The sequence below is a fragment of the Eufriesea mexicana genome, unplaced genomic scaffold (assembly GCF_001483705.2).
Source record: "Eufriesea mexicana isolate 0111107269 unplaced genomic scaffold, ASM148370v2 scaffold571, whole genome shotgun sequence".
Classification (NCBI taxonomy): domain Eukaryota; kingdom Metazoa; phylum Arthropoda; class Insecta; order Hymenoptera; family Apidae; genus Eufriesea; species Eufriesea mexicana.
The window spans coordinates 543,522-568,033 of record NW_016908756.1 but is presented as its reverse complement, the minus strand read 5'-3'; the positions used below and the strand labels follow the sequence as shown (position 1 = coordinate 568,033).

The following is a 24,512-nucleotide window of genomic DNA, read 5'->3' as shown; positions in this document are numbered from 1 at the left end:
CCCCTATGAAGGGGTTAGGGGGTGCAGATGATTTTAACAGTCGAAGATAGGTAAAGTGTATTTAAATTTAAAGAGTTGGTGCACGGGTGCAATTCTATCTCTGATCATGGAAGATTCAATCTTCGAAAATTAAGATAATTAAGATTTAATTTTATTAAGGAATGAAATTGTATCGGCTTGGGGAGAACTAAAAGTTAGACATTTTCACGATATTTTGTTCCTTGGTAATGGTAATAGTAGGAAATATAAAAAAAATTAATTAAATAAAATTATCCAATTATATTAAATTGTTTTATAATCCCCTATGAAGGGGTTAAGGGGTGCAGATGATTTTAACAGTCGAAGATAGGTAAAGTGTATTTAAATTTAAAGAGTTGGTGCACGGGTGCAATTCTATCTCTGATCATGGAAGATTCAATCTTCGAAAATTAAGATAATTAAGATTTAATTTTATTAAGGAATGAAATTGTATCTGCTTGGGGAGAACTAAAAGTTAGACATTTTCACGATATTTTGTTCCTTGGTAATGGTAATAGTAGGAAATAAAAAAAAATTAATTAAATAAAATTATCCAATTATATTAAATTGTTTTATAATCCCCTATGAAGGCGTTAGGGGGTGCAGATGATTTTAACAGTCGAGGATAGGTAGACTGTATTTAAATTTAGAGAACTGGGCATGTTTTGTACTAGTGCAATTCTATTTCTGATCATGGAAGATTCAGTCTTCGAAAATAAATTAACATGCCAAAATTGAAATAAGTTTTTAAACTCCTAATTAATTATTATTCCGCAATCAGCTGTTCGTCAGCGAGTGACTCGTTCGAATGGGAAACTAGGTACAGGTAGGACCTAGAGAAAATTATTTTACAACCTCTATGAATGTGTTAGGGGGTGCAGATAATTTTAACAGTCAAGAATAGGTAAACTGTATTTAAATTTAGAGAATTGAGTATCTTTTGCACGGGTGCAATTCTATCTTTGATCACGGAAGATTCAATCTTCGGAAAATAAATTAATCTTCCAAAATTGAAATAAGTTTTTAAATTCCTGACTAATCATTATCCCACAATTAATGCGATTTTTCATCTAATATACACACAATCAATTGACAATACTAAAAAGAATTAAAAATTATTTTATACTTGGCTATTTAATTATTTTTTCTTATCATTATCATACTATAATTTATATTTATTAATAATGTAAAACTAAATGAAATATATATAAAAAATAATTCAACATTCCTATTATTTGTTTTAAAGGAGAGGAAAGAATTTTCTGAATTCCTGATTGGCCAAATTAATTACACGAAGGGATATATTGTACAAAAATTAAGGTGCTTGGGAATTAGTAATTCGACGTTCTCCAGATGTTTCATCCCATTCCAGAGATTCCAGGTGGATCTAAAAAAGATGAAGGCGAGTCGAGGCGGAATCCAACGCGTAGATCGCCGTGGACACGGACGTCCAAGCGTGAAATAGGACGTTCGCGCTAACGATCCCTCTAATAGTCCGCGAAATCGGCGCATTTCCTATCATTACCACACGAACAGCTGCACGCGCTCACCTATTCCCGAGGGCTCATTATCTTCGACTCCGGCCCTGTACACCTTCTTCATCGCATTGGCTTCACAGTCAACAACCTTCCAAGAAAATTTGCAAAGTGAAAAAGATTCGAAATATGCAATCATCGTGTTCTAAATAGAAAATTCCGACCAACGAATTATTCAGAAATATATCCAATCTATACTCAATTCAAAACACTTAAGCTACTGGAATTTTAACACCCAGGATTCGACGCTTACTATACATCTTCTTCATCGTGTTAGGTTCATCAAGAACTATTTTCTAACAAAATTTGCCAAGTGAAGAAAATTTAAAGTACACAATGACGACATTATGTATAGAAAAATCTGACGATCGAATTATTTTAGCAACTACACCGGTTAAAATTATTTGTGCAATAATTATTAATTGCAAATAAGAATTAGAAATTCCAAAAACACTTATCACCCATTTTCCCATGAATGTGAAATAAAATTTATTATGACAAAACAGTAAAAAATTTGCATTTGTAATATATCATTTAACAAAATTAATTTCTCCTCAAAATTTCAAAATTCTAATTCCCGAAATATTCCAAAATATAAAATACGTTTTACACCCCTCTAACATGGGCAATGGCCGATAAATACAGTTCGACTCTTAGAATACATTTTCTTCATCGTGCTAGGTTCATCATGAACCATTTTCTAAGAAAATTTAAAGTATACGATGACGACATTATATAAGGAAAAATCTGATGATCAAATTATTTTAAAAACTAGATCAATTGAAAATTATTAATTGCAAATAAAAATTAGAAACATCCCCTATTTTCCCAGGAATATGAAATAAAATTTATTACGACAAGCGAAATTAACTAAATTAATTTCTCTTCAAAATTTCTATATTCCAGTTCCCAAGATATTCCAAAAAATAAAATACATTTTTCACCCCTCTACCTAATGCTCGATAAAAAAAGACAAGTGTGAAATACTTTTTCGCCAACTATTTCATCAAATTCGATGTGTACTAGTTGAATATGATCTTTCAAGATCGGTTGCAATAATTATTAATTGCAAATAAAAATTAGAAATTCCAAAAACACGTGTCCCCTATTTTCCCATGAATGTGAAATAAAATTTATTATGACAAACCAGTAAAAAATTTGCATTTGTAATATATCATTTAACCAAATTAATATCTCCTTAACATTGCTAAATTCTAATTTCCGAGATATTCCAAAAAATAAAATACATTTTTCACCCCTCTACCTAACATCCGATGAAGAAAGACACGTGTGAAATATTTTTACAACGACTAATTCATCAAATTCGATGCGTGCTGGTTAGATATGATTCCTCGCGATCGGTTGCAATAATTATTAATTGCAAATAAAAATTAGAAACTCCAGAAACACGTGTCCCCTATTTTCCTATGAATGTGAAATAAAATTTATTATGACAAACCAGTAAAAAAATTGCATTTGTAATATATCATTTAACCAAATTAATATCTCCTTAACATTGCTAAATTCTAATTTCCGAGATATTCCAAAAAATAAAATACATTTTTCACCCCTCTACCTAACATCCGATGAAGAAAGACACGTGTGAAATATTTTTTCAACGACTAATTCATCAAATTCGATGCATGCTGGTTAGATATGATCCCTCGCGATCGGTTGCAATAATTATTAATTGCAAATAAAAATTAGAAATTCCAGAAACACGTGACCCCTATTTTCCCATGAATGTGAAATAAAATTTATTATGACAAACCAGTAAAAAATTTGCATTTGTAATATATCATTTAACCAAATTAATTTCTTCTCAAAATTTTTAAATTCTAATTTCCGAGATATTCCAAAAAATGAAATACATTTTTCACCCCTCTACCTAACGCCCGATGAAGAAAGACACGTGTGAAATACTTTTTCGCCAACTATTTCATCAAATTCGATGTGTACTATACATCCGATGAAGAAAGACACGTGTGAAATATTTTTTCAACGACTAATTCATCAAATTCGATGCGTGCTGGTTAGATATGATCCCTCGCGATCGGTTCGGCAGAAAATCGGAAGGCCGTGCGTGACGAGCACCGGAAGGCGGCTCCTTTCGAAAGCGTCGGTTCGCAATCGTCTAAGAACCGTCTAATGGCGGCTGCGAGGCCGACACTTAGTGGAAAGTGGCGGTAAACGTGACCGTTTAAACGCGATAAACTTCGTTGCATCGCGCGTAATTGGGCGTAAAAGTCGCGGCCGAATTGGCTTCCTCGATTCCGATGATTCGAGACCGACAATGAGCCTATTCGTGGGCCCATTCCGGTGTCGTCAGGGATCAGGAAGCCTTCCTGATTCGCGGTTCTCAGTGGATCTCGGGGATCGACGTATCGATCGTTAAATTTAACTACTGGTCGTTGATTAATTCGATGGAAATTCAAGTACGTATAGACGCTCCGTGTTGCGAGGAGAAATTTCGTTGATCGACGTATCGATCGCTGGATAAAAGCGGATACTAATTAACGTTAGAGAAATATAAGTTACGTAACGTCGGACGTTAGATCGATCGAGAGTATTGATCGATGTGTCGATCGTGGAATGAGAGAAGGGATCGGTAATTAGTGTTACAGAAATTTAAATTATATAATTTAGAAATTTCTAAATGCCAGGCATGTAGGTATTGGTGATTAATACGGTGGGAAAATTTTGGTTCTGACTTGAATGAACTATAATTGTCTCAAAACTAATTTCACCATTCTACGATATTAATGAGTATTGAACTTTGAAATTTTATCAAATGGCGTCTGTTTATTATTATAAATTATATTACAGATAGTAATTATATTATTATCGTCCAAATCAGTTAACTATAATTATTTTTTGGATGATAGTATAATTATTATCTATAATATAACACTATTCAGGAACCACTGATTAACGTCACGGAAATTTCTGTCTGGTTACGTAATATTGAATAAAAAGGTTGACGAGTTCCCTGATCAACATCGTTGAATAAATCGAGAGCCACCAATTAATATTGCACAGACTGCAATGTAAATTATATAATATTAAACGTTGAATCAACGAATCTCTTAATTAACGATAACAGGCGCTGATTAACATCAAGGAAGCCTGAATACGAATTACACGATAGTGGGCTTAAAATCGAAATACTCTTTGATCTCTATATCGATCATTAAATAATAAATTTCCTAGTTAATTGGAAAAATAGAAATCAATGATTCTAAATTGATTTCTAAAGGAATCTAAATTGAATATAAAATTGCATATAAAATTCACGACTTTTCAGACTGCTTTATCGATTATGAGACAATTATACAATACCCAAGACGAATTACGTAAAATCCTTTTAAGTGTTCTCAAACTAAGAGTCTAATAATATTTTTCAGAGAAAATTGAAAGTTGCTGAGTGACAGAATATTTATGTCACACAAATTAAAATCAAAATCTAATAATATTAAAATCAAAATATCCTCATCATATGGATAACTAAATAATAAATAATATGGATCACTGATCAACATAATACCTAATGTACTAACCCTAACGAAGTATACCTTCATCCCCAAATCAATCACTGATGTTGAAATTCATAATATTGATTTATAATATTATAATTATTAATTTGTAATATTATAATAATATTATAATGTTTATAAATTTTACTAGATTAATAAATAAATTGATTAAATACAATGATCAACATAATACCTTATCTACTAATCCTAACGAAGAATGCCTTCATCCCCAAATCAATCACTAATGTCTAAATTAACATCGCTATATTAGTTTATAATATCCACAAATTTTAGTAGATAAATTTCAATAAATAAATTATGATTTTTGAATTAAAATTAAAATCACCCCACAATCCCAAAATCAACCAAATATACCTTCATCCCCAAATCTATCACTGATTTTTAAATTAACATCGCAATATTAATTTACAATATTTACAAATTTTACTAGATAAATTTCAATAAATAAATTATGATTTTTGAATTAAAATTAAAATCACCCCACAATTCCAATATCAACCAAATATACCTTCATCCCCAAATCTATCACTGATTTTTAAATTAACATCGCAATATTAATTTACAATATTTACAAATTTTACTAGATTCATAAATAAATTGATTAAACAAAATCATAAACATAATACCTAATCCACTAACCCTAACAAAGTATACCTTCACCCCCAAATTAATCACTGATGTCTAAATTAACATCGCCATACTAATTAATAATATTCACAAATTTTATTTTTAGCTTGATAAATAAATGACGATATTGAAATTAAAATTAAAATCACTCCACAATTCCAAAATCAACAAAGAATGCCTTCACCCCCTTATCAATCATTGCCACCCGAAGTAACATCGGTATGCCAATCAACAATGTCTACAAATTTTGAAAGATCAATCAATGGATTACGACGTTCAGATTAATTTGGGTTCATTAAATTAACAAAACGCTGCACTCTCTCCCCAAGCTGAGAACCAAACGACCCACATAGCCCGGCATTTTTCGGGCAAAAATTCCTCCGCTCATAATCCCTCGATAATTCCCAGCAATTACGGATTCGCAAAAACGTGAGGCTCGTTTCGTTATGTCCTGCTTCCCGGGTGGAATACACGCACCGTGGCACGGAGCGTGTGCCACGATCACGGAATCGGTCCAGAACGGCGAGGATGCACCGTGGCGTTCAACACACTTTCCCACACACGAGAGAATCCGTGCGTGGCGCTGGCCGAGAGGGAGGAACCGGTGTTACGGCAATTAATTCGGGCCCGATCGGTCCCCGCCTCTGATCCTCCTTCGTTTCCACGCTTTTTTCCTTTTCTCCTCCGCCCCCTCCTGGCCGGGTACACGCGCGCTATTTCCGTGGACCAAATACGGCGGTCGAAGAGGAGACCGTCCGAGGGGGCAGCCTCGAGGACGAAGGTGGTTGTTGCGATCGAAGTGGAACGCGTAATAACGGAATGCACCGAGAGCCCGATCCGCTTCGAGCTGTCTGGGCCATCGTCGTTTCACCATTCGTGCCATTCCCAACTCCGTTCGAGACTTGCTGCGTGGGTGATCAATTTTTCTTTTCTTTTCTTTTCTTTGGATGTATCGATTTCTTTTTCCCTTTGCTTTTGTGTGCATGGAAAATTAATTCTGGTCGAAACTTACTCGGTAACCAATTTTCTTTTATTTCCTTTCGGTGTATCGAATTATGCGTGTGTGTGTGTGTAAAATTAATTCGGTTTGGGACTGATTGCATGGGTGACCAATTTTTATTTTTATTTTTATTTTTATCTGAGTGAATCGATTTTATTTCTTCTACTTCTTTCGGGGAAAATTAATTGTGTCCGAGACTTACTGCGTGGATCAAATCAATATTGTGTATGTATGTGTATGTGGGCCTGGAAATTTAATTTTATTGGGGACTGACTGTATAGGGGAGTACTGTGTTAACAATGTAATAAAGTTAGCTAGCAGGCCAGTAACAGAAAGGTAACAGAAAATAAATAGAATCACAGTAAAACGATTTGCCACTTAACTCACTAGCGCCACCACAGTCCATATCTCCACTATACATATTCCTGACCAATTTTCTAATATTACCGATATAATCTTGCAATTTTCTTCTCACTTACATGCATCATATCGCTCGTACTACATTGTTTGCGCAAATTTTTCAGGCAAACGTGTCCCACCAAAGAAGAGACGGAGATAATTCCTGTATTCAACACAGCATGCACAGAATGCAAGCGTTTTAACGTCCAGTTTCCACTCTAGAAAGACTACACTCCTTTTTTCATACCGATACCCACATTACGAATAAAAATAAAAGGAAATGGATGCAATATAAGAACAAAGGAAAATAAAGAACCGAGTACTCTCGAGTCTCCATGTCTTTCTAAAATGTCAAACCAGGCTTACGTAAGTGGAACAATTTATTTCACCGGCGAGGCAGGCTTCGCTTTCGTCGAGAGGCTGAGGAAACGCCGAAAGGTTGGCAGCGAAAAGCTGGGCCACGAAATTACCGAGAGAACAAGGGCCAATTCTGACGTTCCCGGTTTTCGTTTTCGTCGGGACCCACGTGAAAGCGGTCCACGCCCCCGGTGAACAATTAAACAATTGTCAGGGACCGACCCACTTGCCGAATCCTCGCGCCTGCAGAACAACGCGCGCCACTGTTCGTCACGCGGAATAAAAGCCACGCGAGATCCTTTCGATCGAGATCGAACGTCGACATATATGGCGAGGCGTTTCGCCGTAAAAGCAACATCGTTGTCCAGGACTATGCTCTCTGCAGGTCGTAACGTACAACCGCTGATGGATCCTGACCGTAGTTGCGGTGCTTCGCGAGTTATCAAGATCTCTCCTTGAGTGATCTACTTTGTACGAGTGGTGAAGTAAAAGTGATTGCTGCCTTTTGGCAAAAAGACTGGCACGTCGATGGCAAGGATCGAGATTGACGAATCGCCTCGCGTCTGCCACGTTTTTCGCGATTTACGAGGTAGTTTCGGATGTCGAGGATTATTTTGTCGAATGGAGTTTATTTTGGATTTTATTGTCGTTTGAGAAGAGGGGGATTGATAATTTCGTACGAAGTATAGTTTAGTTATGGAAGGGATAGGGAATAGAACGATACTCTGGGTGTGACAGTGTGCATCTATGAAGTAATGTAGGATTCCATGTTCCATGTGTATAGAGTGTCCCAAAATTAACGTAAGAAATAATTTTCTTAGAAAACAAATTGACTAATGCAATTAAAAATTGTAAATACTGCTTAATAATAAAAATGCGTTGCTTTTTCGTGGAGACCTCCATTTTTAATAACACTGAAGTGTCAGCTGTCTTGCTGTATTTGTACCCTGTTGGCAGCACGTTACCGCACAAATGGCGCAAAATTCGAATCTTGCGTGAATTTTGGGACACCCTTTATGTACTATCCTGACAAAATATTTTAGGTGAAATGCAACGATATTAATTTTTCCAATATTTCCAAATTTTCAAATTTTCTTCTCGATAATTTTGAGACACCCTTCATGTACTACCCTGGCAAAATATTTTCGGTGAAATGTTAATGCACTAATTTTTCCAATATGTCTATATTTTTCTATTTTCTCTTCGATAATTTTGAGACACCCTTTATGTACTACCCTGGCAAAATATTTTCGGTGAAATGTTATGACACTAATTTTTCCAATATTTCCATATTTCCAAATTTTCTTCTCGATAATTTTGAAACGCCTTTTATGTACCACCCTGGAAAAATATTTTCGGTGAAATACAATGACACTAAGTTTTCCAATATTTTCATTAAATATTAAATTTTCTTCTCAATAATAAACGAGAGTTTAAATAATATTTGTTCCTTTCTTAATTTATACCAAACCGATTTAACCTGCTTATGCGTTCCATATTTAAATTATCGCACTTCATATCGGAAGGATTATAATAATTCTTGGTAATTTCGAATTTATTATTCGATCGAAAACATTTTGCCGACAGCAGTACCTGTCCAGACACACCTGGTCGCGTGTTCGTCGTTAAATAACGCGTCGATTAACGAGCTACGTCTCGTAACGAGACAAGATTTCGGTCATCGGTGCCATTGACCTCCTTAACGACGCTAAGCAACTGACCGTTTCGAAGAAAGTTGTAAGAAAGTGATGGGAAACGTTAGACAGTGAGGCTCACGTGGGTAACTCATGATGTCATTAGAGGGTCAGGAACTTTCTCAAAATGTTCGATATTAGCCTGCTCAATTCGCGACCGTGTGAATCTTCCGGGAACAGGGCCATTAGAGTCCTCGGCTAGGCTCCGCTTTATCAACGCATTTTTATTTTCGACAAATCATCGAGAAGGTAACATCTCGTAACACGTTTATCGATTTACGATCAATCCGCATCTTTTCCATTCGATATTTCGCGTTTCATTTCATCACGAAGACCTCGGACTAGGCTATTTACAATTTCGCATAGCGAATTTGCTATTTGCATTAAAATATGATCAATTTTTCAATTTTATACTGATAACGAGGTTAAAGACTTTGACATAAAAATTAGTCAAATTATTGGAAACGAAAATAGCCGAGGGACTGTCAAAATAGAAAAATTTGACGAAAATTTAACTCATTTCTTTCCATTAACATCGAACTATAATAAAAATCTGTGAAATACTAATTAATATCATATTTTAAAAATTAATTAACGCAAAACGAAAATTGTGAAAATACTTGCGATAAATCCAAATTAAAAACCTCGACGAAAATTTAACTCATTTCGTTCTATTAACATCGAACTATAATAAAAATCTGTGATATACAATTTAATTTAATTTTTCAATAATTAATTAACGCAAAACGAAAATTGTGAAAATAGTCGCGATAAAACCAAATTAAAAACTTCGACGAAAATTTAACTCATTTCCTTCTATTAACGTCGAACTATAATAAAAATCTGTGAAATACAATTTAGTATAATTTTAAAAAAATTAATTAACGCAAAACGAAAATTGTGAAAATACTTGCGATAAATCCAAATTAAAAACTTCGACGAAAATTTAACTCGTTTCTCTCCACTAATGGCGAACTATAATAAGTCCTGTGTCACCTGCAATGTACTATAATTTCGAAATTAATTGACTAAAAAAATAAAAACAGGAAAATATGGAATCAGTCGTGATAAATATCAAAGGATCCATCATCGCGATCTCACTCACGCAGTGATTACGTCACGGACAAGTCAACGACACGTGTCACCGGCAAATTCCAGGTTACAGAGACACGTAAGATGCGTTTCAGAGCGTCGACACGGTTACATCACGTCGGCTCACATGTTTCCGCTCGGGACGCGGTCATCACGTGCGCGTACGCGCGGATCGTGTCGGGCCGCATGTTCGTCGACGTGCACGCGGTGTGTACGACAAACTGATTACACGTTTAATTAGCATAATACAATGAGCCATTGCGAATAACACCGCTCCGCCTGGTCATTAATCGCTGTCGCGCGGCCGATTGTTATAAACAATGAGGAAGGGGCGCGAGTGGCGCGATTAATTTTCCAATACGGAGTGTAATTTCGTTAAATCCTTCAATTACGCTATTTGCAAATGAAAACATAGGATTTTCTATCTTTTCGAAATTTGTTTGCATTCCAACACGACGTGTCGGATCGAGAAGACGAATTTAAGAAATTTGTTAATACTTTGCACTCGAAGGTGTTCTGATTATGACAAATTTTTCTGGAATAATAAATTGAAGTATTTTTCTTCGAATTTGATGGAATTTTCTGTGATGATGAGAAGGGAAATTGTGTTTGAATTAATATATGACAATTTAATTAATTATATTAGATAGTATTATGTTTTTAATGGAATGTTGTCATATTATTTTGAATAATAATATGGATTGTCTTTTATTAATTATTCGAGATGTAACAAATTGTGACTGAGTCTATCCCCGAGTGCAAAGGGTTGATTTGTACACTCTATTTTAAATTACCTGTATATTAAAAATAAAATAAAGATTTTAGAAAATAATAAAACTTCTAAAAATTAATTCTTCTTGTACTATATTGAGCAGATAATTCAAGTAAAAATCAAGTCAACATCAGGTGAGGTAATGGGCAGAAATTTTTGATGATCAAGTAACCCAATATAATCTAAAGTTTCCAAAAAGCTCAAAAAGAAGAGAAAAGAATCGTTTTTCTTATATTATATACATCTAAAACCTATAAAAATTCTCAAAATTCATTTCTCTAACATATTACTAGTCAAATAACTAAATAGTAAATGTTGTAAGATAAATAAAATAAGTAAAATTTCAAAAAATTCTTCTTCCTTGTACCCCATTTCCTAGACAACTTTATATCGCTTAAAACCCATAAAAATCCTGAAAATTCATTTCCCTAACATATTATTAATCAAATAACTAAATAGTAAATGTTGTAAGATAAATAAAATAAGTAAAATTTCAAAAAATTCTTCTTCCTTGTACCCCATTTCCTAGACAACTTTATATCGCTTAAAACCCATAAAAATCCTGAAAATTCATTTCCCTAACATATTATTAATCAAATAACTAAATAGTAAATGTTGTAAGATAAATAAAATAAGTAAAATTTCAAAAAATTCTTCTTCCTTGTACCCCATTTCCTAGACAACTTTATATCGCTTAAAACCCATAAAAATCCTGAAAATTCATTTCCCTAACATATTATTAATCAAATAACTAAATAGTAAATGTTGTAAGATAAATAAAATAAGTAAAATTTCAAAAAATTCTTCTTCCTTGTACCCCATTTCCTAGACAACTTTATATCGCTTAAAACCCATAAAAATCCTGAAAATTCATTTCCCTAACATATTATTAATCAAGTAACTAAATAGTAAATCTCGTAAAATAAATAAAAATTCAAAAAATTTGTCTTTCATATACTGCATTATCCACACAATTCTACATCGTCTAAAACCCATAAAAAATCCTCAAAATTCATTCCCCTCACATATTACTAGTCGAACAACTAAATAATAAATCTTGTAAGATAAATAAGATAAATAAAGATTTTAAAAATTCGTCTTCCTTGTACCCCATTTCCTAGATAACTCTGTATCGCTTAAAACCCATAAAAATCCAGAAAATTCATTTCCCTAACATATTATTAATCAAATAACTAAATAGTAAATGTTGTAAGATAAATAAAATAAGTAAAATTTCAAAAAATTCTTCTTCCTTGTACCCCATTTCCTAAACAATTTTATATCGCTTAAAACCCATAAAAATCCTGAAAATTCATTTCCCTAACATATTATTAATCAAGTAACTAAATGGTAAATCTCGTAAAATAAATAAAAATTCAAAAAATTTGTCTTTCATATACTGCATTATCCACACAATTCTACATCGTCTAAAACCCATAAAAAATCCTCAAAATTCATTCCCCTCACATATTACTAGTCGAACAACTAAATAATAAATCTTGTAAGATAAATAAGATAAATAAAGATTTTAAAAATTCGTCTTCCTTGTACCCCATTTCCTAGATAACTCTGTATCGGATAAAATCCATAAAAATAAAAAGAAATTCATTTCTCCCGTGATCCATCGATCACGAAATGGATGGGATGGCCGCGAGTTCACGCGACGTGGCTGCAAGCACCGGGATCTCTCCCCCGGGACCAGTTCGCGTCCCCCTTGCACCCATCCAATCCATCTCGCCTGGAACCTGGCACGGAATTACGAAACTCGATCCTCCTTCCGCGATCCACCGCTATAATCAAAGGATTCCCACAGCGCCGGTGCAGTCGTCGGCCGTTTAACGACCCGGGGACGTTCCATTATCGATTATGCTCGGTTATGTGCAAACACTCCCCCGCGAACGACCATGATAACGCCGCGTGACGAATGCAGCCACGGCTAATCGCACTCGCGATTGCAACGCGTCTGATACGGCCAAGGAGCGTTCCGTTTGCTGCCGCCATGGTCGCAACACGTGATGTCTTTAGCCAAACTAGGTCAAGTCATCATGGCAGAGAACAGGTTGCTCGAAGGGGCCTGGACTGGTGATCGAGGCACCGAGCAGGTACGTCCCGAAAGATTTGCTTCGTTTCACTGAGGATGCGGTAGCAGATGCTCACCTAACGATACGAATTCAAAAGCTACGAGACTTTTCTGGCGAAAACGATGACAGGAGATAGGGTGTCAATTGTCTAGTTAGCTCACTGGATGACCGGAAGTTCCTACGTTTCATTTATGGGAAAAGGGAGAAGGTATAAACGAAATGTTAACATTGACAGCGCTATAAGCTGTCAAGCGTTGATGTTCAGAGACGAATAGTGAAGTATCCTTAGCTAGGGCTCTAGGGATATGCGAGTCCAGGTTCTTTCCTCGTGTGCAGGGGTCAGGGAAAGGTGTTCCAGTGCTGACATCATCAGTTCTCTTTGAGGAACGAAGTATAGTTAGCTCTGAGTGGGCTTCCGAATCTCACGTACCCTTGCCTAACTGGATACAGAGACGAATTTTCGTTTTGGATGACGAGAAAATTCTAGTCAGCCCTGGATTAGGTACCAAATCTCGCGTATGAAGAGCAGTGTACTTTATCATAACTGGATGAGGAAGTCAAAGAAAAATGATCAACTTTGTTCCTGGATATATACACTTGTCAGTCTATCTACTGTCAAAGGCAACATTAGCAGATTCCCTTGTAATTCGCATCAGAAGAAGTCCCATTTCGGATTCTTTAGCTATCCATAGCGATGTTCAGAGACGAATAATGAAGTACCCTTTTCTCTAGGGTACCTAGTCCAGTTTCTTTCCTCATGTGCAGGAGTCAGGAAAAGGTGCTCCTATACTGACCACGTGCTCTTTGAATGTAATAGTTTCTATTTCCTGCTAGTTCTCTTTGAGGAACCAAGTATAGTTAGCTCTGAGTGAGTTTCCGAATCTCACGTATCCTTGCCTAACTGGGTACAGAGACGAATTTTCGTTTTAGATGACGAGAAAATTCTAGTCAGTCCTGGATCAGCTACCACATCTCGCGTATGAAGAGCAGTGTACTTCATTACAACTGAATGAAGTGGTCAAAGAAAAGTAATCAACTTTTGTTCAGAATATCTGCACTCGTCAGTCTATCTACTGTCAAAGACAACACTAGCAGATTCCCTTGGAATTCGCTGCAGAGAAAATTCTAGTGAACTCTGAATTAGATACCAAATCTCGCGTATGAAGAACAGTGTACTTCATCACAACTGGACGAAGAAGTCAAAGAAAAATGATCAACTTTCGTCCTAGATACCTGCACTCGTCAGTCTATCTGCTGTCAAAGACAATACTAGCAAATTCCGATGGAACTCGGTCCAGAAGAAGTCCCATTTAGGATTCTTCAGCCATCCACAGATAATTACACCTAACTACCGCCCATTAACTGGGAAAGAAGTTCGATTCCGCAGATTTGAATGCCCCATCCTGTCATACCCCAGGTATAACCACAGTGGTGATCCTTCATTTACTTCGGGGGAAGTTCCAATCTACGCGTTACGCATGCTCCAGAAGGCTTTTCCAACGTTCAGTCTAACCATAGTAGATCAACTTCCATTTACCTCGAGACGAGTTCTATTTTAAGCATTCGCCGTTGCAGCTCCTCCAGTTATCCCATAAGGATAACCACGGTCAGCTCGACTTTCATTTACCCTAGTCGAGAAGTTCCAATTGGAACGTTACACAGCGGTGCTAACCATAGTAATAGAATGCAGGATCCCCATGATCCCAGGGGAAAAATCGAGGGAATGAACAGGCGGCCGATGCCACTTACCTCGTGGGCCTGGTCCTCGATACTCCTGAGAACCGCGAGGTTGCGAATGGTGGCGCGTCGCGACTCGAACGACGACTCCAGCCTGGTGGCTGCGTTCCCGACCTCCTCCACCAGCCTCCGTGCCCGTTTCACCGACAATCTGGAAAGATAAAAGGGAGGCGTCGTGATCGCGACGCACCGTTAGGAATTCCGGCTTATCGCTAACGAAACATCGAACGCTAGCCTAGCCCCGCGCCTCTCGTCCCTTCAGCTTCGCGAGTGGGCGCTAACACGACACGGACATTATCGTCTTCGTTATAAAACGCTTCTCTCCCTTCCCCACATAGTCAGTTCCTGTCCACGTGGAACGCGTCGGAGGAATATACCCGCTTTCGCGGCCAGACACTGGCCTTTTCTTCTGACAGCCTGGCGATGGGCCAGAGAGAGAGACCTCTAGAGCTGGCCAGGTGTATGAACGACGCGAGGAATTAATAGACGGTCGTTGTTTCACGTGGGATAAAGAGAGAGAGAGAGAGAGAGAGAGAGAGAGAGACGTTGGACAATCGAAGGACGACAATGAGCTAGGCTCTCTGTGTCCATGGTCTGGCCCGCGGCGAGATTTCTAACGCTGCTCTCTAACCTGACGTGCTCGAGGTGCAGCAGTGGCGCCGCGCGCTCTTCCAGAGAGGCGATCGCCTCCTCGGCATCTCTGGACGTTCTTCTCAATGTGGGATCCGTGAGGAGCCGACCGAGAGGCGTCAAGGTGCCTGACAGGCTGCTGCATTCCTTCAGCTCCGACATCTCCAGGGCCAGTCTGCGACCAGCCGACTGCCATTCCGTCATTAGCACATCGTAGTCCTGCAACAGAATGGGGGTATTAGGGCTGATGGTTTGTTTGCTGGGGATGATTGATAGGGGTAGGTTAGCGTGACCTGAGAAGGGGACTCGATGGTTTATTTGAAGAGAAAATTTGGGGGAGTGGGGGAAGGCGTGAGTGACCTAGGCTAGCAGCTTAATATGGAATACACGTTGAAAATATTAATTAAAAATTATACAATGTTTTATTTGGGAATATAGATGGGAATTGCTTAAATTATTTTATGATATTTTCAAACCCTTCAATTTGTCAATGATCACCCTGTATATACTATGTTACTTATCCTAAGGAAGTTATTGATTGGTTCACGTGTTGCTATGAAAAGGAATAATAGCATACTCGATCTTTCGTTTGACAATATTGGATTTGACAAGAAGATCGAGGAATTTTTATATTCACCAAATTTTTTTTTATTTTTTAATCTCTAAGGGATGCTCTATAACCTATAAAAATATAAAATAAAGGAAGATTGGAAATGAAGAAATTGTGGCTTATTTAATCACCTCGGCATTTTATTGGCCACCCTATACTTGCTACTTTGTTTATTATAAAGATATTCTCGATTGATTTACGTGTTCCCATGAAAAGGAATACTACTTGACAATATTAGATTTAAGAAGAAGATCAAGGAATTTTATATTGACCAAAAATTATACACGTTTCTTTAATTCTTCATTATTTTATTTGGAAATGTAGTTAAGAGATTTTATTATTTTTTAATCTCCAAGAGATGCTCTATAACCTATATATAAAAAAAAAAATAAAATAAAATAAAGGAAGATTGGAAACGAAAAAATGATGGCCTATTTTTTACCAGCTTTTTATCAGTTTTTTATTGGCCACCCTATACTTGCTACGTTAATTATTTTAAAGAAATTCTAGATTTATCTACGTGTTCCCATGAAAAGCAATACTACTTGACAATATTGGATTTAACAAGAAGATCAAGAAATTTTACATTCACCAAAAATTATACACGTTTCTTTAATTCTTCATTATTTTATTTGAAAATGTAGTTAAGAGATTTTATCATTTTTTAATCGCCAAGAGATTCAAAAAATAAAATAAAGGAAAATTGGAAATGAAGAAATTATGGCTTATCTAAACGTTTCAATTTTCTATTGGTCACCCTGTATACTTGACAATATTGAATTTAACAAGATCAAGGAATTTTCTCACGAGTACTGTACTTCAGATCTATCAAAGTTCTCAGAGCTCCTAAATATAAGAAAAATAAAAGAAAAGATCAAAACGATATCATAAAATATCAAATACCGAAGAAAGCTTTCATTTCCCGAGTATTTATGAACTCCATAGGATTCCTGTCCAATTTCTCGTTCCACGAAGCGTCGTAAACAAATCGGCGAGAATTCGTCAGAAATTTTCATCAGAGAAGTGATAAAATCGTGGACACGCCTAATTACCGTCTCGGTCGATCGCGAATTCCAGTCTCATGGGATCATTCGTGTGCAAATGCGGTGCGTGCTTTTATGGTGACTGGTACCAGTGGGGACATTTAACAGCATTCTTTCACCGAAAGGTCACGCAACGCATTAAAATATCCCGAGTCCTCATGAACGGATCAGACCTAACCCAGAGAAGCCAACGCCACGATCGAGGACAAATCATCGGATCTCGAGTAGGTTTCCTTCCTCCAAAGACAAGTGCTGCCTCATCAGAGGCATGTGAACGTTAGAAAAAGCGATTCCGATTAAGATTCGCGGCGTCGATCGAGCGTTCATTGACGTCTCAATTTCGCGAAATCATCGGCCGGATAGATAGATTGATTGATCGAAAAATCAGCGATCGCCGTGGGCCCCGTGCGGCTGGCCGCGATCCTTGTCGTAAATGTGGTTCGACAATCGCGATAACTCAAGCTGCGGATGCTGTCCGCTGATCGTTGGCAATTTTTCAAACGCTCGTAGCTCCCCTGACCGAGGTTCTAACAACCGTTGCGGTCGAGAGAGGCTAACGGGCTCTAGGATGATGTATCGTCCAGGGCAATTAGAAGAATCAATTAGAGGGAAGGATGAAAAATCATCCGCCAGGGTCATTTGTTACACTGCTAGAAAGCGTTTTAAGGTAGTCTTAATCGAACGAATGTTAATGCCCCTTTAGGGTACCCAGTTTGATCGTGGGATATTGATTTCTGACACCTAATCAATAACCGAGTTTTCGGGATAAAGGAGATGCTTGGTTGGAGGACTAAGTGCCGGACAAAGGATCGCGCGATCCTTTCACGCTTGCTGGCCATGCTCCCCAACAATGAATTGTTTCTCCCGCCATTAATCCACACCGAACACGTGTTCCACTCTATTTATCAATCGCCACCATTCAATCTCGCACCGTGAGCCAACGAACGACCCTAACCGACCTCGTCCCTTCCGCTGCTAATGAGATTACGATAGCCGTTTGGGTCAGGCGAGTCTTCCAGATGGTTACAGATAACTCGAGATTTTTCAGTACGTTTGACACACGGTGATCCATAATTATCGACTTAGGATCACGACTATAGTTTTGTAATAGTAATTTTTTGGAAGGGAGTGCGAGTAATACACGGTGATTCATAATTAACGACTTAGGATGCCGACTATATTTGCATAATAGCAATTTTGTGGGAAAGAACGCGTGTAATGCACAGTGTTTCACAATTATCGGCTTAGGATATCGACTATACTTTTGTAATAGTGATTTTTTGGTAGGGAGTGCGTGTAATATACGGTAATCCATAATTATCGACTTAGGATGCCAACTATATTTGCATGGTAGCAATTTTGTGGGAGAGAGAGAACGTGTAATGCACAGTGATCCACAATTATCGACTTAGGATATCGACTATAGTTTTGTAATCGTAATTTTTTGGAAGGGAGTGCGAATAATATACCGTGATCTACAATTATCGACTTAGGATACCGACTATATTTGCATCATAGCGATTTTGTGGGAGAGAGAGAGCGTGTAATGCACAGTGATCCACAATTATCGACTTAGGATATCGACTACATTTTTGTAATCGTAATTTTTTGGAAGGGAGTGCGAATAATATACCGTGATCTACAATTATCGACTTAAGATGCCGACTATATTTGCATCATAGCGATTTCGTGGGAGAGAGAAAGCGTGTAATGCACAGTGATCCACAATTATCGACTTAGAATATCGACTATACTTTTGTAATCGTAATATTTTGGAAGGGAGTGCGAATAATATACCGTGATCTACAATTATCGACTTAGGATCACGACCATATTTGCATAATAATAATTTTGTGGGAAGAAGTACATATAATACACAGTGATCCACAATTATCGACTTAGGATCACGACTATAACTTTGTAACAGTAATTATAAAATTCTCCTTGCAGTAAAATCACGAGTGTATGCAACGAAAGCAGGAATTGAAGTAAATTGTTCGAAAATTAATTTTAAGAGGACCTCGAAGCCTGGAAAATTGAAGAAAATATACTACTGCTATACTAACCTTACTACGATTATTGAATCCGAAAAATCACTTATCTATAGTGATTCATGTAATCTATAATATTGCACATTGTTACCATTGCCGATTATCAAATCTAGAGAACTGCTAACCTATAATAATTCATATAATTTCAAAATTATCTCTATATTAATCTCACCGTGATTACCTCTGCCAATCATCGAATCTGAAGAACTAAGATCTAACCTATGACCTATGACAATTTAATTTCGCACACTTTCTACGATTTATCTGAGAAAATAATTTCGGACCCAGTTCCCACAGATGAAAATTTCGCGTGATAAAATTTGTGCAAGTACAGTCGTTAAACTTGCTGGAAAGTTATGGCAGCGTTTGAAAGCACGGGTTTCGAATTCTTTCCTGACTCATTCTGCACGCGAATCGATAGTGTATGGCGAACGGTAGTTATTCGATCAGGATGGTTGCCGAGATTCTCGGCGAAAGAGGTAAACAGGAATGGCGGCGGACGAGTGCTTACTTTCCGTCGAAGAATCCCGCTGTTATGTTCGCGGCTATCTCGACGATCATCGGCGAGCCGACCGTTATTTATGAACATTTTCCAACGGCGAAATTTTCTCCTTGTAACGTTTCCCGATCGATTATCGCCGGCAAGGTCGCGAATAACTGTTGTCGAGTCGGCTCGCCTTCGATGGACGTCGCTTTATCTGCTGGCCGACCGATAGCACTCGTCATCGTCCTATTTACGCCCGCACAATGGCCGCCATGGTCACTGCGCCATGGAGGACTATGTGGACGATGAGGAACAAAGGAAGAGGAATTTTTTCCAAATTTATCAGTGAATTACTACTCCCAATTTGAGGCAATATCAGTGGTACAATGTTGGGACTACTTATCTGTAATGAACGTTGCTCATTGGTCAAATTTATTGAGTCCAAAAAATAAAAAATCGAAATTTATTTTATTTGTTAAAAATCAAATGTCAATTCGGGACTCAGGAATTTTTTCCAAATTTTTCAGCGAATTATTATTCCCAATTTGTGATAATATCAGTGGTACAATGTTAGGGCTACTTATCTGTAACGAACGTTGTTCATTGGTCAAATTTATTGAGTCCAAAAAATAAAAAATCGAAATTTATTTTATTTGTTAAAAATCAAATGTCAATTCGGGACTCAGGAATTTTTTCCAAATTTTTCAGCGAATTATTATTCCCAATTTGTGATAATATCATTGGTTCAATGTTGGGACTACTTATTTGTAACGAACATTTGTTCATTGGTCAAATTTACTGAGTTCAAGAAATAAAAAATCGAAATTTATTTTATTTCTTAAAAGTTAAGGTGTCAATCAAGGAGTTTAGAAATTCTTTTCAGATTTTTCAGTGAATTATTATTCCCAATTTGTGATAATATCAGTGGTACAATGTTGGGGCTACTTATCTGTAACGAACGTTATTCATTGGTCAAATTTATTGAGTTCAAAAAATAAAAAATCGAAATTTATTTTATTTGTTAAAAGTTAAATGTCAATTGGAGGCGCAGGAATTTTTTCCAAATTTTTCAGTGAATTATTACTCTCAATTAGTGATAATCTAAGTGGTTCAACGTTGGAACTGCTTATTCGTAACGAGGGTTGTTCATTTGTTAACCCTTTGCACTCGAAGGGCGACCCTGAGTCGCCATTTAATCGGATTCTACAGATCGATGTTAATTAACATATAAAATTTAAAATTACCCAACAATGCATGGAATATCGAAATAAAATAATTTTACGCCTTAATTTCTATACTTCTTATTTACCGCTTTAAAAATATCATAAATTTTACGGCAGAAAGTCTTCGAATTACTATTTTTCTGCAATGAAAAAATCGCCGAGTGCAAAGGGTTAAATTGATTAAGTCCAAAATAATACAAATTCAAAATTTATTTTAAATATAGGAAGTTAAATAACAACTGAATGCATTGACATGAAAATTTTGAAAAATTTTGAAATAAAGGTTGATCAGTTTGATCTGCGAATGCCTCCCATATGTCTAATTATGTTTTAATAAATAATAACAATATTAATTAAAATATTAATTAAAGCCAATGTTATCTATGCAATAATTATAATATTGGAAATTTCACTGGACGAAATTGCACTAATTTTTGAAGCCAATTTGAATTATTGCAGAATTTTCCGAATATTTTGTGCGAATTCAAAATGGAGGAATTTTAAATAGCTATCGATCACGTGTTCGATAAAGTATCGATCGACACTGATCGACTATTCGCAGTGAAAATATTCGTTACACAATGGGCTAACGCTATACGAATTTTTAAACAAATTATCTATCCCAGAATCTCGGATTTTCGTATTTGCTTCTAACTCATTGTAAACCTTCCGCAGCTTTCACAAATAAGTTCACAATCTTCAACGTCATCCACGAGAACCGCAATTTATCACCTGACAACCAAACACGTTACCCAAGAAACATTCAATTACGCGTAAAACCTAACCAGGTAACCAAAGTCACGAGCCACTTATAATCGATGGAAATTGTAGATCATAAATTCGAGGATCGTATAAATCTACCGGTCCTCGACTCACGATGAAGAGGAAAGGAAGAAAAAGAACACGACACGCGTAAAATCTAGGCAGAAAATTAGTCATCGATCATGCTGCATAAAACATTTTAGATCATAACAGTATAAAACACCATACAGATCTTTTATTCTTGTCTTGTGATCTACCAATTTGCAAATGTCTTATAGCACCATAGCCAAAAAAGAATTCAACATCTAATACCTAATCAAGAAATTAAAGACTCATAAAATCATTTATAATGGATAGAAAGTATAGATCATACTTGAAACATTTTATCCTCGTTTTCTACTAAACGCTTCTCAAAAAGTAATGGGGAAAAATGAAGGACTACTCGCGTTTGATGGATATCCAGGATCTAGATTCAAAGATTTACTGATCTATTATATAGCCCTCAAAACCGAAAAGATGAAGAATTTTACGTAAAAGTTAACTAGAAAAATGGAAATACTGGTTACAAACGATGGAAATCGTACATATATGATAACACAAATAAATATTAAACACACACACAAAGAGAAAAGAAAATTCTACGTGTAGAACCTAATCAGAAAATCGAATCAAGTACTCACGATTGATGGACATTCTAGACTACAATACCAGTCTCGCATATATTTATAGATCTTCGTTCTACAATCTACCAATCTACCAAACACCTAAAATTGCGAAGGAAAAATTCTTTAGGCTTAAAGCCTAACTAGAAAATCGAAAATACCAGTCATGATGTATAGAAATCGTAGATCGCAGAATGAGCATCGAATAAATCCTTCTATCCTCGATCTATGATCTACCAATCTTCCGAAATGGAAAAAAGAAACAAAATTAAAAATTAAAAAGAGTTCATCTGCAAAACCTAATTTAATGATCAAGGATACCAGTTATAATGAGTGAAGATCGAAGATCGTGATCCAAGTATTGCGTAAATCCTTTTATCCTCGTTTTAAGATCTCAATTGACAGAAAATAAATAAATAAATAAATAAAATAAAATTCTAAATATAAAATATAATTTTTCAAAGCTGCCATATGCAATTAAAAAGAAAAATTTTATAAAACTCTACCACCTCACATTACTATCACTGAATCACCCTGGAACCAGTGAAACCAGCGAAATAATAATAAAGAGAATGAGCACCGAATAAATCCTTCCATCCTCGATCTATGATCTACCAATCTTCCAAAATAGAAAAGAGAAACAAGACTCAAAATTAAAAACAGTCCATCTGCAAAACCTAATCTAATGATCAAGGATATCAATCATGGTGCGTGAAGATCGAAGATCGCGATCCAAGCATTGCGTAAATCCTTTTACCCTCATTTTATGATCTACCAATCTTCCAAAATGGAAAAGAGAAACAAAATTAAAAATTAAAAAGAGTTCATCTGCAAAACCTAATCTAATGATCAAGGATACCAGTTATAATGAGTGAAGATCGAAGATCGTGATCAAAGTATTGCGTAAATCCTTTTATCCTCGTTTTATGATCTACCAATCTCTCAAAGAAAAGAAAAGGAAGAAAAATAAAATTCTACATTAAAAACTATCAACTATCTATCATACTATGTACCAACACTAGAAAATTTCCTAATTCTTCAAAGTTACCATATGCAATTAAAAACAAAAATTTTATAAAACTCTACCACCTGATCTCACGATCCATTGATCGTGGAATCGGCCTGTAAGCAGCGAAACGAGCGAAAAAATAATAAAAATGCAAAATAAAGGAAAAAGGAGATGGAAAAAGTAAAAAGATGGCGGCGAACGGAACCGTGTCGCAGCGCAGGGATACCCCAGCCGGGCAATTACCCGAACGAATGCTTAATTCACGTGAAAACAGTGGTTGGGCCGTGGGGCCCAGCGTGTTCCCGGACGCGTCTTGTCGCGGGCGAAAAAATTGCGAAGGACCGTGACGAATCGCGACCACGATACTCGCCTCCCTTTTTTCCCCGCCTTTAACGGGACCCATTAAAACGCCATTAAGCGCGCCGGCCGTGGGTTGAGAGCCACGGATAAATTGGTAACATCGGTCAGTGCCACCGTCGCGGGATAAATTCCCCGACAATAATTGCGCCGCGAGCCGAGAGAGGGCCGGCCCGGCACGATTATTCCGCTCACGGTCGGCCGTCCATTTTTCATCGAACCTGCCGAATCACCGTCGTGACATTCGGTCAACCGGACCGGCCGAAATTCCGCCTCCTCTCCCGCTCTGCACACCTTCTCCTCTCCTCTCCTTTCCCTCTCTCTTGCTCTCTCTTGGACCAACCTGTGGCAGTACGTCGCGAAGGCGCGATCGTTTTCGGAAGCAATTTGTCGCGACTCCCGATTCAGACGGATCAGGCCTGGACCACTTCTTGGCTGTCACTCGTGCCACTGCTCGCTTGTTAGGGTGAGTTCGCTTCGTTCAGGTGAGAGAAGAATGACCAGGTGAAGTAGGGACTGCAGGATGAGGATTTCGTGGATATCTAGAGACTCGTTTTAGATGCGAGGATGATTGTCCCAGGACATTCCGAGTTCAGTTGGAAATTTGTTTATGATGTATTTGGATTAGGATTGAGTGCGAAGAAGCAACTTTTCAGTGCATCATCCAAGTATCTTTATATTATATCTTCTGTGAGTATTATAATGTGTTCGATGGCTCTCTGAGGTCCACATTTGAGGTATTTGGTAGTTTGTATCTATTAGTTCAAAGTGGAGGAACTATATGGAAACGGTGTTTAAAATTTGACACCGTTTTG

General features: G+C 36.9%; 1 protein-coding gene across 1 annotated transcript in view; it reads right to left on the bottom strand.

Moving 5' to 3' along the window:
• Positions 1–24,512, bottom strand: part of LOC108546051 (uncharacterized) — a 536,976-nt gene that overhangs the window by 144,034 nt on the left and 368,430 nt on the right. Inside the window, exons 11-12 of the mRNA XM_017897970.1 lie at positions 15,498–15,715; positions 14,879–15,017 (exon numbers count right to left, since the gene is read on the bottom strand). Coding sequence (XP_017753459.1) covers positions 14,879–15,017; positions 15,498–15,715 — 357 coding nt within the window. The remainder of the gene's footprint in view (positions 1–14,878; positions 15,018–15,497; positions 15,716–24,512) is intronic.